The 17,336-nt window shown below is 43.0% G+C and overlaps 1 protein-coding gene across 1 annotated transcript; it reads left to right on the forward strand.

Moving 5' to 3' along the window:
• Window positions 1–1,689: 1,689 nt before the first annotated feature.
• LOC115180444 (protein Wnt-16-like) lies at window positions 1,690–10,390 on the forward strand. The gene is made up of 4 exons (XM_029742528.1): window positions 1,690–2,174; window positions 2,319–2,545; window positions 4,500–4,789; window positions 8,878–10,390. The coding sequence occupies exons 1-4, from the start codon at window positions 2,080–2,082 to the stop codon at window positions 9,340–9,342; spliced, it is 1,077 nt and encodes a 358-aa protein (XP_029598388.1). The 5' UTR covers window positions 1,690–2,079; the 3' UTR covers window positions 9,343–10,390.
• Window positions 10,391–17,336: the final 6,946 nt, after the last annotated feature.

Consider the following 17,336-nt stretch of genomic DNA (forward strand, 5'->3'; position numbering starts at 1 on the left):
ATCGAGAAGTAAAACTAATGTTGATCTAAATGCAGGCCTAAGTCGTGTTTGAGGTCGACGTACTGTCTTATTCCAGAAAGTTATTGGTCTATTTTATTTAGGTCTACTTACCCTGCCAATTGGTGTGTTCAAATGACGTAGCCAAGGCCTATCTAAAACACGTTGTAAACACGGTTATATGACCGGAATGAAATGTAATACAATGTAGCGATATATTGAAAATGTATCCATATTTGTTTAAAACCTTGGTTTTACAGTTTGTAGATCAAATAAAGGGAACGCATACAAAGTGAAGTGCGTGCGTAAAGTGTTTCAAATTGAATGGTCTTGTGCGACATGTGGCTAAATGGCAGCATTGAGTGGGCGAGGGATAGAATAAGGTAGACGCAACAGTCTCGATCAAAACGAAGGGTAATGTAAAAGGTTATAGACAAAGGCTTGCCTTTTGGGCACATGTAACCGCCCTGAAGACGCTTGCCGCCTGGGTTGTTGTCGCGCCAAGGAGGAATGGTGGACTCTGCCCTGCTCTGCGGTTCCGAACTCTGATGTCAAATTTCAGGCAGACCTTTCACTCTACACTGTTTCAATTTGAAAGGCTTGGGAGGCTTGGGGGCTGAGTAGACCTCACCTCGTCTGCCCCATACCGCCCAGCCCAATATACTCAACAGAAAGGTGGTCAGTCAAACACTTTTAAAAATGTCCTTCAATTGTCTCGTCGAAAATCTTCTCTGACTGTACATATTATGTTTATTATTCAGGAAAAGGCAAACAACTCAATAGTGATTGAAAATATTTTCTCAAACATAATTGGTTACACAATGGGCAATGTGGTTGTAATTGTCGTTGCATTTTAATCCATCCTTTATTCATTTAAGATATACATTTCAATGGCAAAATGAGATTCCAAACATTCTAAACCTAACGAATATTACCCAATTCACGAGCACTGAAAAAAATGTTTGACTCGGAGGATGGTTTCGATATGTTGAGGACATTTTCTTTAACTGTAGAATTATATCAATCTTAAAATTGGAAACCATTGCATATGAAATCTATAAATATGATTATAAATCAAATCTATAAATTAGTTTGACATAAGGATTAGATGGAATTAAATTGGTATTAAATTCAAAATTCAAAACCAGGCCTTGTTCATCATAAAATAATTGTTGTGTATGAGATAATCTATTGTATTATAAATATGTTATGCACTCACGTTACTCAAGGTTTCGTATCCAGGAATGTTTCGGGGGGAAGTTATATTCGCCTGACATGATTAGGTGTACAGCGGTTGAGTGAAGGAACCATTATAAAGACGTGTTCTGCTGTCTTTTGTTCTTCCTTCCACCTTCTCGGTCGTTACTAGTTACCACAGCCACAAAGTCACAACCCCCCCCGCCTATTTCTACAATTGCTCTTCTTAACTTTTGATTTTAAACCTAACCTTAACCTTAATCACATTGATAACATTTTTCCTAACCCTAACCTCAAATTAAGACCAAAAAGTACATTTGGCTTTCATACATTTTTACGACGGGCTATAGCCAGTTTGGACTTTGGATGTGCTATCTAGTGGTACCCCACCTTCTCTCATGCCAAACGTTTTGCTCAGTTCCTGCCAGTGCCATCGGCGGCATGCGTTTTTTCTTTGCGCGTCCGTCCAATTAGCGCGTAGGACATGCGCGTCTGCTGAATATGAATCCACCGGTGCGCCAATCCGAGCCTGGGAGCGCGCCGTTTAGAGACGCTCTGTGTGGGTTCTCCCAGTCCAGGATAAAACTGTTTGTCTGCGTTTTGGGGAACACCGTCGGGACTTATTTTATCACTCATCCAACTGTAGGCTACTACTAGCCGCCGAGCCTCGATTAGAATCACCATTCCGCCCGCGTCCTCTCTCTCTCCCCGCGGATGTTTTCTTTACTGAATTGCTCGAGATGACCACGGATTGAGGATTATTTCTGTTAGGGTCCTATGCTGTGGGGCTAGCATGAGACAGAACCCAGCACCGATCCAGCGCTCCATGGACATACCCTTCCCCAGTGCCCGGGAGGCCAGTCGGCTTCTGTAAATGAGGTGGCCATGGAGAGAAGAAGTGGCTGTGGAGTACATCAGATCTGCTTTCTGTTTCTCTTACTGTTTTCACTGTATCCCGTCTGCTGTCGAGCCAGTTGGACGTAAGTATATTTCATTGCTTGTGATTAAGCTTGACTTTTTGTCAAATTGCACCATTTTGTTTACGCATAAAATGCGATTCCGTTTGGGGCCGAATGTGGTTTGGAAAGTAACGTACTGTCTCCTCTGCTTGCTTTGTGTCTCAGGTGGTTGGGAATTACCTCCGTGGGAGTACCGGAGAAGCTGGGCTGCGCCAATCTCCCGCTGACGCACAAGCAGAAGGACCTGTGCAAGAGAAAGCCCCATCTCCTGCAAAGCATCAAGGACGGCGCGCGCATTGGCATCGCGGAGTGCCAGACGCAGTTCGAGCACGAGCGGTGGAACTGTTCTACCACCAAAGAGCTCTCTGTGTTCGGCTACGAGCTAACCAGTGGTAAGGACAGGCGGTTTAAATACTCGTTTTAATAGACATAAAACAATAGGGTGCTTTGTGCCCAGCTGGCATAAATTCGTGTGCACTTTTCTGGGCTATTGATAATGTTCTTTTTGATTGGGTTTAATTTGGAAAATGAAACTATATTTTGGGTGCATCTATTATAATGGTCGTATTCCATAATCCGATATTTAATGTGTGCCCACATCATTTGGTATTTGACCGTTTTAGGCAATTGCTATATAAAAACAGTCCCTCAATTGTTTTTCTGTTTGATAGTGCGTCAAAAAGAGGCACGTCTTCCATTTTCCATAATTCTTTACTCGTGATCGGTTTGGTTTGAGTCATGAAAATGTTTAATGTTGGCCAGGGAGGGAACGTGACTTGATTTGCCGACTCGAGCAGCTGTATGCCCTATGGGGCGAGAGAGAGAGAACATGTGCGCACATCTGTTTCGGTTTAACCGTCCAAACACAGCATTTCTCCACGGTCAAGTGTGGTCTTTGAACAGAGAACTCCTGCTCCCCTCTGGTCCTAAACCAGCCGGGATTATCCCAATTAGGAGATTCATGGTCGACATGTAACATAAGAACACCGTTTCTTTGTTTTAGAGATATCGTTCCAGAAATCTGTTTCCATGCAGATTTCCAAGATGGTTAAGAGTCAGCGCATGTTTTAGCTATCAACATTTTATTTTCACATGAAGCTCATTCTTCCAAATTCCTCTCTGTCCTTGTTGCACCCTGTCACATGCCATCTATCAACTTTCTTCACTCAACCCAGATGAAAAAAATCGGAGAAAAAACGGACCATATAGTTTATGTTGATTTAGGCCAATGCGTAATACAATGGGATGGAAATGCATAGATTTAGCCTATGTCCGGACTCGTACAATCAACTGTAAAAATGTATACTCTGCACTTTGACCCCAGATGTCTTTTCTTCGTGTTCTAAAAGTGGGAACTTGATCTAATCAGACTCGGAGACAATGTTCTTATTGGGTTAGGGCGCAGCAAGAAATGTTTATAATATAATGCAGCACAGATAACCTGTGCTGCATTTGTTTGAATGATCAAACCTTCAAAGTGCCAAACTCAAATTTGAAGTGGTGATTTCTTGTTGTTCCATGGAGGAAAGGCTTTTGGGTCAACGTGTGGCTTGGACCTCTGATTGACGTTTTATCCTTGATTGACAGCAAAGATAGACTATGTATGACCTTTAAACACCATGTCCTTCTTAGAAGCTGCACTCTCTGTATCATTACAATTGATGTCACCAGGCCTCATTATGTTTCTGTTCCATCCAGACGATTTTGCATATTTTACAGTTTTGTCTATCAAGCCCAATCCATAAGCTATACATATTAGTAGGCTACCCCCTTCAACATTCACTTGGGTTAAAAAATGTTCAGCCTTCGTTCGTTACAGGACATAATCTAATGTTTCTGCCCGGCGGTCAGCTTTCCAGATGGCATTTCCTTTACAAGTAACTGTGATACCAGTTTGATCCATGCTACACTGTTATCATCATACCAACATGTTCTAAGTCTCTCTCTGAGCCAGAGCTGTCTGTCCTCACTCAGGGTCCACTGTGGCCCCTAACCTGTGAAGTGTAACCCAACGCCACCCTCACACAGGGCAGGACAGTTCCCATGGGGCTATGTGTCTGCTGAACTCACATCTCACATGTATCCCTCCAGAGCTGATGTATTATACGACTACAATGGATGGAAGTTATATGGGTATCGAGGCCTGTGCTGCTGAGATACACGGACGTTGTAATGCTAGAATTGTGCCATTTCCCTCTGTCTGAAGCGTTTCTGGCTGAAAGTTGTGGCAGTGGAATCGTTTCAAAATCCACCCATTGCATGCTTTAGAGGTCCACAGCTACTGTTACGCAATAATCCATGCGTACCTTTGCCCTTCCGACAACCTCTTTTCATTGACTCTGACAGGGACCAAGGAGACGGCGTTTATCCACGCGGTGATGGCGGCGGGGCTGGTCCAGGCAGTGACGCGCTCCTGCAGTGCGGGCAACGTGACAGAGTGCGGCTGTGACACCAGCCTGCAGGGCACAGGCTCGCCCAGCGAAGGGTGGCACTGGGGCGGCTGCTCAGACCATATCCAGTACGGTACATGGTTCAGCAGGAAGTTCATAGATAATGCAGTGAAGAATATGTCCTCAGCCAGGGGAGGGGATGCGCTGCTCACCATGAACCAGCACAACAGTGAAGCCGGGAGACAGGTGAGACGCGACACACACAGACCCAACCCACACACACGCACCCACTCATTGAGGGCGAAGAACACTTACAGAGCATGTACAACACACAGACAGTGTACAGAACAAAAAACAGCACAGCAATGAAGTTCGATGTTAGATTAGACACAATACACCCTAGAACAAAACACACACATCCACATCCTAGCTAGAGAGAGACAGTATTTTATAGTGAGCACAGTTGTTAAGGGTACTCTGGGGAGTATGTAAAAACTGATTAGGGCTCATGGGAGCTATAACTCAAGTTGTCAAGACCAGCAGGTGTAGGGTTCATTGTGTCTGAATGAATGACTGACATGACAGTACTAATCTAGCACCATGAAAGGAATCAGACTGTAGCTGTTACAGTTCTGGGTTTCATCCACCATATGGGGTTGGAGAGGAGCCAGGACCAAACCATTCAGTGGTTAATAGAATTTACCACACACTGTTAAAAATAGTCTCAGGAGACGTTCTAGGAAGTGTGTGTGTGTGTGTGTGTGTGTGTGTGTGTGTGTGTGAGAGAGCGGGAACGATATTCAGAGAAAAGCAGAAAGATTGGAGGAAACAGAGTAGAGGGAAGGGAGAATAAGAAGGTCAGTGTGAGAGGGGGATGCTCAGACGGGACAGAAGGAGAGAGGGGAAAGAAAGAGTAACATCCTCGATAATGGGAGTTAATGGGTGAGGCGTGACAGCATGACTAATGAAAGTTCAAGCAGATACCAGGTCATCTAAATTGTTAAAAGGTTTTAAAAACAATTCTAATAAATGCAACAGTTGGACAATGGATGAAGATACTCCAAACTTTTTGAAATGTTATAATCCATCAGGTATTGACTTAATTATAGCATATAAAACATTTTACTGGCACAGACAAATAATGAATGGAGTTCAGGGATTTTGGTGGGAGATTTAGGTATAGGCCACTCAGGAACATTCAATGTTGTCCTGGTAAGTAACTCCAGTGTATATTTGGCCTTGCGTTTAAGGTTATTGTCCTGCTGTAAGGTGGATTTGTGTCTGTTGGAAAGCAGTCTGAACCAGGTGTTCCTCTAGGACTTTGCCTGTCCTTAGCTCTATTGCTTTCCTTTTTATCCTAAAAAACTCCCTAGTCCTTGCCGATGACAAGCATACCCATAACATGACCACCACCAAACATAATGCCTTGTATTCAGGACAAAAAATGTATTTATTTCTCACATTTCATAACTAGTTTAAAATCACCATTGGCCTCATGGTGAAATCCCTGAGCGGTTTCATTCCTCTCCGGCAACAGAGTTAGGAAGGTAGTGACAGGGTGTATTGATACACCACCCAAGTGTAATGAATAACTTCACCATGCTCAAAGGGATATTCAATGTGAGCTTTAATTATCTTTTTTTTAATCTACCAATAGGTGCACTTCTTTGCGAGGCATTGGAAAACATCCCTTGTCTTTGTCGTTGAATCTGTGCTTGAAATTCCCTGCTCGATTGAGGGACCTTACAGATAATTGAATGTATGGGGTACAGAGATGGGGTAGTCATTACAAAATAATGTTGAACACCATCATTGCACACAGAGTTAGTGAATGCAACTTATTCTCTGACATTTTTAGGTTTGCCATAACAAAGGGGTTGAATACTTATTGACTCAAGACATTTCAGCTGCTCATTTTTTATTAATTTGTAAAATTATAGGGTATTGTGTGTAGATCAGTGACAAAAAATCTAAATTGTATCCATTTTAAATTAAGGCTGTAACACAACCAAATGTGGAAAAAGGCAATGGTCTGTGAATACTTTCTGAAGGCACTGTATACATTTTATTAATGTATCAGGTATTTTTTAAATATAAATACACAAACTATATAAATGACATATTAACATAACGGAGTGGAAGAGGGCCGTAACCACCCAAGACTTTCTCTGTATACCCTACCTGCACCCACCTGCGCTGTCTAGACCGCCTCATTAATTACTGTTAATGTCACATACTCTTGCATAATTCAACAAGTGTGCAGGATACCCACGGATAAAAAAGTCAACACGCTTGGCTCCAGATTACACCTATCTAAACGTACCTTACATGGTTTGCGAGATCAGACATATCACTATAATCCAAGTGTTCATATTCGGGAGTTGCTTTCATTTCAGCGCATCTATTTTGTAAACATTTCAACTGTATTAAATGATTCGTTTTTTTAATTCCACAAAAAATTAACACCCATCAAATAAAAGTGATCTTTCTTGTAATGTACGTGTCGAGACGTGTGTTAAATCCCAGACAAAGCTTTAGTGTTGTTATATATTCAACGGTAAGACAATGTATTCCATTGAGCAGTGGTGGAAAAAGTACCCAATTGTCATCCTTAAGTAAAAGTATAGATATCTTAATAGAAAGTTACTCAAGTAAAAGGGAAAGTCATCCAGTGAAATACTACTTGAGTAAAAGTCTAAAAGTATTTGGTCCTAAATATACTTAAGTATCAAAAGTAAATGTAATTGATAAAATATTCCTATGTATCAATAGTAAAAGTATAAATCATTTCATATTCCTTATATTAAGCAAAGCAAATGGCACCATTCTCTTGGTTTGAAAATGTACAGATAGCCAGGGGCACACTCCAACACTCAGACATAATTTACAAATGATGCATTTGTGTTAATGAGACCGCCAGATCAGAGGCAGTAGGGATGACCACGTGTTCTCTTGATAAGTGTGTGAATTGGACCATTTTCCTGTCCTGCTAAGCATTTAAAATGTAACGAGTACTACTTCAGAACTTTATGCTACTGCCATTGAGCTCATTTCAGCCATTACCAGGGTGTGTTTTACAGGTCTGTAACGGCCGTCGTCAAAATGAGACCAAGGGGCAGCGGAGGATGTGTTCATCTTGAAAGATTTTAATGGACCGAATGAACACTTGCAAAATAAACCAAAAAACGACCAGCAACAGTTCTGTCAGGATACAAAACTAAACAGAAAATATTCACCCACAAACCCCAAAGGAAAAACAGGCTGCCTAAGTATGACTCCCAATCAGCAACAACGATGTACAGCTGTTCCTGATTGGGAGCCATACCCGGCCGAAACAAAGCAATACACCAACATAGAAAAAGGAACATAGAACGCCCACCCTAGTCACACCCTGGCCTAACCAAAAATAGAGAACCAAAACCCTCTCTATGGCCAGGGCGTGACAAGGTCATTACAACAATTTCCGCCGTCGTAACGTTAACGGGGGGGAAAAAACGTCAGGCACAAGCAAGAGTGTGAAGCAGTAGTAAAATGAAAGCAATCAATCCGGACAAGCGGATTTTGCACCCATCAAACACTAGAAATAGATAGCTGAAAAATATCCTCAGGTGGGTGGGCATGCGCGTTACCATTAAATGGTATTCACCAAGACACACTTACTGGGTCTCTCTCTTATCTACTAGCCACTGACAAGAGGAGAGGGCTTCACTACTGGAGAGGGATGTGGACACAATGGTAGCAGTGTATCTGTTTACTGTAACACACACTCTTGCCACACACACACACACACACACTGCCTTTCCAACTTAACTGAACCGACAGGGAAGAGGGAGTGGGAGAAGAGGTGAAAAAGAGGTGAAATTCGTTGGCTCTTCTGGGGTCATCCTAAGTCCACTGTAGAGCCCTGGGGGTTTGTGGTCATAAGAAAATGTCTCCTCAATCTCTCAGTTTAAACTGTGAAGGACAGTTAAACGTTTGTTCCAGTTGTACACAGCGCCCAGGGAGTCTATTGTGTCTGAGTTAGAAGTAGAATGCACAAACCTCAGGACTCATGTTACAGTCCCAGACCAAGATCCAGCATTCAGAACAATAGATCGTGATTTTGATCAAAACATTCCCACAGCGTTTGTGTAAACAAAAGGCAGTCTCTATCAAACAGAGTTCTGGTATCTAGTCTGTCGTAACATTTACAGTGTTGTAATTCCTACAGTGTTGTAATCCCTACAGTATTGTAATCCCTACAGTGTTGTAATCCCTACAGTGTTGTAATCCCTACAGTGTTGTAAATCTGTTGTAATTCCTAACACCATCCTCTCCATCTTTCGCCTTTTCAGGCTGTCGCCAAGACAATGGCCACCGACTGCCGTTGCCACGGCGTGTCGGGCTCGTGCGCCGTCAAGACGTGCTGGCGCACCATGGCATCGTTCGAGCGCGTGGGCAACTTCCTGAAGGAGCGCTATGAGGGAAGCGTGCAGGTGCTGGACCGCTCCAAGAGGAAGGTGAGGAGGAAGGAGAAGGACCAGCGCCACGTGCCCATCGGGAAGGAAGAACTTATCTTCCTCAACAAGTCTCCTAACTACTGTCTGGAGGACCGGCGCTGGGGCGTGGCGGGCACTAGAGGGCGCCGGTGTAACCGCACCTCGGCCGGCCCCGACGGGTGTAACCTGCTCTGCTGCGGTCGGGGGTATAATACACACGTGGTTCGCCACGTAGAGAGGTGCGAGTGTAAGTTTGTGTGGTGTTGCTATGTGAGGTGTCAGAAGTGTGAGAGCATGAATGACATGCACACCTGTAAATAGGGAGAGGGAGGCAGGTGATGGCACACACACACACACACACACACCCACACACAAACACACTCACACTGTCCCCAATGAGAGACTAAAAGACTCCCCCCATCATTCCTCTCTCCCATGGACGGGGCGCTGCATCAACAACCCTCCATCTCAACCCTCAGGAAGACAGTATTTATACACCACACCATCAGAGGTGGACAAAGCGGGAAATAGTTGACTTTGGTTGGCCTATCAGGGCCCAACCTTGTAGGAGGCTATCCAATGGGACAGGAGTTCCACAGTGTTTCAGAGGCTTGAGGATCCACACACTCTGACTACCAAACATGGACTTCTTCACAATTTACTCAAGAGGTGTAGAAATGAGCCCCGAAACTCAATGAGAAAAACAAACTGAACTTTGATGAAAGTTAAAACCTCACTCTTCAAGTCTTCAAATGGACTCGGTGAATGATGTGTAAGAGGAGAACATAGGGACCAAAAAGTGCCTGTAGGGAGGAGGCAACCCAATCCTGCAGGGCCACAACAGCTTTTTAAAGGAATGCGGAGAAGATGCAGCAAACAGTGTCAGTACATTTCCAGATCAGAACGAAGTCTCATATAGACAACTGCAGGCTAGAGCTATAGACAGTAAAGCGATTGGGAAACTGTCAGAGGTTGCCATTTTTTGTGGAATTTCTAGGGCTCTCTTACAGGCTAGGGAGTAAGGACAGACCCATGGCTATGGTGATTGATGGTGGATAGGTTAGGCTTATTCTTGTTGGAAAGCTTGCAGTATCAATGCATAGAAATACGTCTTGAAATAATCATTCAAATGCTTTGTATTTTTGGAATAAACTGTTAATGACTTCAAAAATATATGGTACCGTGACATTTTTATTTGAGATATTTTGGAAAGATTTCTTGAAATCTAAAATATTTGTTTTTTACTATTCAGATTGTAAAATTCCGGGCAGAGTAAAGCTACGGGTGCTTCAATTGAGAATATGTCAAATGACGTAATATTTTTGTCAATTGTTTACATTTTGTAAATATTAAATTATGCTGTATCACACGATGAGTGTCTTAAGATTCAAGCCCATCCAATGCTCTCAGACATACAGCATGTGTTTGTCAAGCTGCACCATTTAATGTGTTGTTTTTCTGTTTGCGGTCATTGTATTACTAAGGTCCTTTGTTATCCTTTTGCTGTCCAATCAACTTTTTCTCTTTCCTGTGTTTGTGTGTGTCTTGTTGGATCCGAAACCAGCTGTAAATGAAAGAATGCATCAATGGAATGGAGCAGTTTGTTCTCAGTAGACCCACTGGCAGCAGGACCGTAGAGATGCTTGAGTTGGTTTCTGAGCATTCCTCTTGCTGTCTCTAAGAATTTAAGCCTATTCCTTCTCTTCCTCTCTCTCCTTTCGTTTCCTCTCTCACTCTCTTCCCATTTTCTGTCTCTCTATTCCTTTACCTCTGTCCGCCTCTCTCTCTCTCGCTTTCATTCTCTCTTTCTCTCTCTTGTTCTCTCTCTCTCCTGAATGAGAGGCCGTGCTATGTGAGAAGTGGCGATACTATGCTAAATACTGTGAGTGCTTTCTCTTAAAGAGCCTTTAAAAGTCTAACGATACTGACCCTTAAATTTCCCTGAAGCTTCCAGCAGTATGACTTATTGGTGAGAGGAGAGGGGGAAACCCAGACCTAAAGAAAGTGGGACGAGACGGAGGAGAGGAGAGCAGTTGACGTGTGCCCGAAGCGCTCTGACCTCAAGGCTTTTCAGGCATGTTTTTGTTTGGAGGACTGGTTTCAGGAGTCAGGTGCTCCAGTTACGATATAAATGGAGTATTACGTATGTCTTACATCTTGCTGTCCTTTTTCAGTTAAATTAGTCCATAAAGTGAGATACTAAGGATATAATTACATTTTAGTAGACACTCTTATCCAGAGACATTTACAGTAGTGATGCAGAAAAATGTATCCATGCTTTTGTCACTTCTAGGTTAGACTACTGCAATGCTCTACTTTCCGGCTTCCCGGATAAAGCACTAAATAAACTTCAGTTAGTGCTCAACACGGCTGCTAGAATCCAGTGCTAGCCTCTCTACACTGGCATCCTGTTAAGGCAAGGGCTGATTTCAAGGTTTTACTGCTAACCTACAAAGCATTACATGGGCTTGCTCCTACCTATCTTTCTGATTTGGTCCTGCCGTACATACCTACACGTACGCTACGGTCACAAGACGCAGGCCTCCCAATTGTCCCTAGAATTTCTAAGCAAACAGCTGGAGGCAGGGCTTTCTCCTATAGAGCTCCATTTTTATGGAAAGGTCTGCCTACCCATGTGAGAGACGCAGACTCGGTCTCAACATTTAAGTCTTTATTGAAGACTCATCTCTTCAATAGCTCCTATGATTGAGTGTAGTCTGGCCCAGGGGTGTGAAGGTGAACGGAAAGGCACTGGAGCAACGAACCGCCCTTGCTGTCTCTGCCTGGACGGTTCCCCTCTCTCCACTGGGATTCTCTGCCTCTAACCCTATTACAGGGGCTGAGTCACTGGCTTACTGGTGCTCTTCCATGCCGTCCCTAGGAGGGGTGCGTCACTTGAGTTGAGTCACTGACGTGATCTTCCTGTCTGGGTTGGTGCCCCCCCCCCCTTGGGTTGTGCCGTGGCGGAGATCTTTGTGGGCTATACTCGGCCTTGTCTCAGGATGGTAAGTTGGTGGTTGAAGGTATCCGTCTAGTGGTGTGGGGGCTGTGCTTTGGCAAAGTGGGTGGGGTTATATCCTGCCTGTTTGGCCCTGTCTGGGGGTATCGTCGGATGGGGCCACAGTGTCTTCTGATCCCTCCTGTCTCAGCCTCCAGTATTTATGCTGCAGTAGTTTATGTGTCGGAGAGCTAGGGTGTCTGCTATATCTGGAGTATTTCTCCTGTCTTATCGGCCGATTTATTTATTTGTAATAATGACAATTACAACAATACTGAATGAACACTTATTTTAACTTAATATAATACATAAATACTATCAATTTAGCTTCAAATAAATAATGAAACATGTTCAATTTGGTGAGAACATGAGAACATATGAAAGCTGGTGGTTCCTTTTAACATGAGTCTTCAATATTCCCAGGTAAGAAGTTTTAGGTTGTAGTTATTATAGGAATTATAGGACTATTTCTCTCTATACGATTTGTATTTCATATACCTTTGACTATTGGATGTTCTTATAGGCACTTTAGTATTGCCAGTGTAACAGTATAGCTTCCGTCCCTCTCCTCGCTCCTACTTGGGCTCGAACCAGGAACACATCGACAACAGCCACCCTCGAAGCAGCGTTACCCATGTAGAGCAAGGGGAACAACCACTCCCAAGTCTCAGAGCGAGTGACGTTTGAAACGCTATTTGCGCGCACCCCACTAACTAGCTAGCCATTTCACATCGGTTACACCAGCCTAATCTCGGGGGTTGAAGTCATAAACAGCGCAATGCTTGAAGAATTGTGAAGAGCTGCTGGCAAACGCACGAAGGTGAATGAATGCTTACGAGCCTGCTGCTGCCTACCATCGCTCAGTCAGACTGCTCTATCAAATATCAAATCATAGACTTAATTATAACATAATAACACACAGAAATACGAGCCTTTGGTCATTAATAATATGGTCGAATCCGGAAACGATCATTTCGAAAACGAAACGTTTGTTATTTCAGTGAAATACGGAACCGTTCCGTATTTTATCTAATGGGTGCCATCCCTAAGTCTAAATATTCCTGTTACATTGCACAACCTTTAATGTTATGTCATGATTTTGTACAATTCTGGCAAATTAATTACGGCCTTTGTTAGGAATAAATGGACTTCACACAGTTCGCAATGAGCCAGGCGGCCCAAACTGCTGTATATACCCTAACTGCTTGCACGGAACGCAAGAGAAGTAACACAATGTCACATCCCTAGTTATAAGAAATTCATGTTAGCAGGCAATATTAACTAAATATGCAGGTTTAAAAATATATACTTGTGTATTGATTTTAAAGAAAGGCATTGATGTTTATGGTTAGGTACATTGGTGCAACGACGGTGCTTTTTCCGCAAATGCGCTTGTTAAATCCTCACCCGTTTGTCGAAGTAGGCTGTGATTCGATGAGAAATTAACAGGCACTGCGTCGATTATATGCAACGCAGGACACGTTAGATAACTACACATGGTTGATGATATTACTAGTTTAACTAGTGACTATGTTAAGATTGATCGTTTTTTATAAGATAAGTTTAATGCTAGCTAGCAACTTACCTTGGCTTCTTGCTGCCCTCGCATAACAGGTAGTCAGCCTGCCACGCAGGCTCCTCGTGGAGTGCAATGTAAGGCAGGTGGTTGGAGCGTTGGACTAGTAACCGGAAGGTTGCAAAAACGAATCCCCGAGGTGACAAGGTAAAAATCTGTTGTTCTGCCCCTGAACAAGGCAGTTAACCCCCGTTCCTAGGCCGTCATTGAAAATAAGAATGTGTTTTTAATCTGACTTGTCTAGTTAAATAAAGGTGTTAAAAAAAATTCAATCGGCAAATCGGTGTCCAAAAATACCAATTACCGATTGTTATAAAAACTTGAAAATCGGCCATTCCGATTAATCGGTCGACCTGTAGTAGAGTTACTCTGAATGATCGGCTATGAAAAGCCAACAGACATTTACTCCTGAAGTGCTGACTTGTTGCCACTCTACAACCACTGTGATTATTATTATTTGACCCTGCTGGTCATCTATGAACATTTTAACATCTTGGCCATGTTCTGTTATAATCTCCACCCGGCACAGCCAGAAGAGGACTGGCCACACCTCATAGCCTGGTTCCTCTCTAGGTTTCTTCCTAGGTTCTGGCCTTTCTAGGGAGTTTTTCCTAGCCATCGTGCTTCTACACCTGCATTGCTTGCTGTTTGGGGTTTTAGGCTGGGTTTCTGTGCAGCACTTTGAGATATCAGCTGATGTAAGAAGGGCTTTATAAATACATTTAATTTAATTTAGTGAGTGCATACAGTTTTGCATTGGTCCCTTGTGGGAATTGAACCCACGGTCCTGGTGTGGCAAGCACCATGCTGTACCAACTAAGCCACGCGGGATTGCACACAGGGCTATAATATCCTGTATAAAAGTTATTTTGAAATCATTTTTCATGTATCTAATCTTTCTGAACTTTTCAGTCTTAATTGTCTCCTTGTATGTCTATGCCTCAGTCAACATGACAATAGATTCATACTGTAGGTCAACACTCACTCCTTTCTCATATCTTGGCCATGCTTAACTGTCCACAAGACCAAAATAAATCTTTACCTCTTATGCTTAACTCAATAAATATCCCCCCCTCTCCAACTTTTAAAATAAACACTTCAAATTAATCCAGACTATTCATGGAGACCTCCTTTTGATTCATCTGTAGTCTCCCTTGAAGCCTGTGGCCGACCGTAGTTGGACACATGAATGTAAAGAGGAACATAGCACTCGTTTGACTTCTAATGAGTTCATTTTAACAGGACAGAGGGAAACACAAACTGGGCCTTGTAAAATGTCAATCTCACCAAACAGATGAAGACCAGGGGCGTATTCATTACGCCAACTCTGTTGTAAAATGTTTTTTAAACGTAAGCAAACAGAACGAAACAGGGAGGGACCTACCTGAATTTGTCCAATAGAAACGCTAAATGGTTTCTGTAATGAATACACCAAATGTTTCTAAGATGGAGGTCTTTGCCACATAATCTAGAACCCATGTAAACACATTCAGAGAAACAGACAGTCTACCAATGTAGATCTCTGTAATCCACTACACATTGTGGCCTTGCAGGTCTGTTTATATACGATAGAATGAAAAACAGTATGAATATGGATGGATACTGTTCTGGGTTGATTCAACAGGAGATCCACAGCTGAAAACAATGCCTATTCCAGTAAGTCAACACCAGACAGGTTTTTCTCTGAGTGTTATTTCTTAGCCAATCAAAGGCGCATGAGTGCCCCGACAGCATAGTAATATCTGCTTAATAAAACACATTGGGACTCAGTGAAAACCCAGTGACACTGACTTTTGTTTGAAGCTGCTGTGCTCCATCCATGCCCACAGAGTTGGACGCATTCATATGTGGACCATAAGTCATGTTTTGTATCCGTTTGGATTTTATATATATTTCTTCAAGGTTTCCATGGGCAGTACTCGTGCATCCAAGCATAAAAACATAGTAGACTGAGCCAAGTTTCATGTTCTTTTCAGACTGTGTCTTTCCTCGACTGTGTTCTCATGTGTCCGGAATCTCACAGTGGCGTCCATCGCAACCCCTGCTAGTCGGCATGAGTTCAACCCTTGGGAGTTTGGCTGGACGGAGCATTCTTGGTGCCAGTGACATCTAACCCTAAGGGAAGCATCCAGAGCATAGATCACCACACTTAAGATTCTCAACACAACACTCACTTTTCCCTCTCCTCTCCTCTTCTTTCGATTTCAATCTCTCTCTCTCTTTTTCTCTCTCTGACTTTCCTTCTCTCTGTTTTTCTCTCTCTTTCCACTCTTTCTCTGTATTTCTTCCAGATATATCTCACTCACTATCTTTCTTATTATAAAATGAGCTGCAGTAAAGGCTGGTGGGAGGAGCTATAGGAGGACGGGCTCATTGAACTGTCTGGAATGAAACAAATGGAACGGAGACAAACATTTGGTTTCCATATGTTTGATGCCATTCAATTTATTCCATTCCAGCCATTATAATGAGCCTGTCCTCCTATAGCTCCTTCCACCAGCCTCCACTGATGAGCAGTGCATTTATAGCATGTCCTCAACAGGTCCTTACAGCACTGCTCTCATTCTGTACTCTCTGCTGCCCTCTTGAGTTCAAATGCAGGCATTGCATGATAATGTGGACAAAGACGAACCTGCTAGAGAAAATTAATGAACATGCACCCAAATTTACTAGGGGCAATTCACTAAGTCAAATAAGAAATCCTCTTTTTAAAAATGTTGCTATGTTATCCGGAAACGCCTAATCCTGTATTGGGGATTATAGATGCTCTTATTGGGATGACTAATCAGGAAGTAATCTCAGCAAATCTGGTGACAAAGGAGTAGGACAGTGTTTTCTTTAAGCCTTCAGAAATGCTTTTTGAGCCTTGACCTTTGCAGCCGCTGAGAGCCAGATGACAGACATGGATAAAAACGTTATGGGTTGAAGGGGCTGGAAGGAGGTAAAGGGTCAAACAAGCTAACCATTTCCAGAAAAGACTGGAAGCTTATCATTTGTCTGTCCACGATAATAGGCACAGATGTTGGGTCTTTCAAAGACATTTTAAACATGTAGTGTATTTGAGGTTTAAAAAGGCTTCTGAAGTTTGTAATTTCCACGTACAAATTTGACTTGATTTTCCCTTACGAAAAACGTATCAACCCCTACAAAAATGGCAGTTAATTATATTCACATTTCCTGTTTCTGCAGCGTTATTCCTGCTGTAGCAAACTGGCTCAAATGAAGATCGTACATCTGTACTGGTGTTGGCAGAATGTTTCCACGACGTCTGTAGCCAATTACCATTGGACCGGTGTCATCTGTATCGGCAAAGACACGTGGGACGCAATGGCCACAGGAAATGAGCTACAGAGCATAATCCCAGAACTGAAGGAGACAGAGAGGGAGAGCGATAGAGAAGAGAGTGATGGGATGGAAATGAGGGTGGAAGAAGGGATATGGGGGGAGAAGGGGACAGAATAGGTAACAGAGTGAGGGAGAAATAGGATTGATGAAGGGGCACTCTCTTAGTAGTATCTAAGTAATATCTAATGTCTATGCTTAACATAAGACACAAGCAGATATGTTGTACAGAGCATTGAGACTGCTGTTGCACCGTATCCTACAGCAGGTATCTCCCAGTAATATGTTATCTCTCTCTCTGTAGGTACCGTGTGAGTCCCATGTCCAGTCCGGTGCTGCCTATCAAGGGCTCTTCTCATGAGTGTTACAAGGAGGTGGTTGAGCCCCGCTGCTGTCCAG

Source organism: Salmo trutta, chromosome 40, assembly GCF_901001165.1.
Source record: "Salmo trutta chromosome 40, fSalTru1.1, whole genome shotgun sequence".
In the NCBI taxonomy this organism is placed as follows: Eukaryota; Metazoa; Chordata; class Actinopteri; order Salmoniformes; family Salmonidae; genus Salmo; species Salmo trutta.

Bases quoted from the DNA above. Each gene is read 5' to 3' on its own strand.
- LOC115180444 (XM_029742528.1), top strand. From the start codon at position 2,080: ATGGAGAGAAGAAGTGGCTGTGGAGTACATCAGATCTGCTTTCTGTTT. The intron at 2,175-2,318 runs GTAAGTATATTT...TTTGTGTCTCAG, and splicing joins TGCTGTCGAGCCAGTTGGAC to GTGGTTGGGAATTACCTCCG. The intron at 2,546-4,499 runs GTAAGGACAGGC...TGACTCTGACAG, and splicing joins CGGCTACGAGCTAACCAGTG to GGACCAAGGAGACGGCGTTT.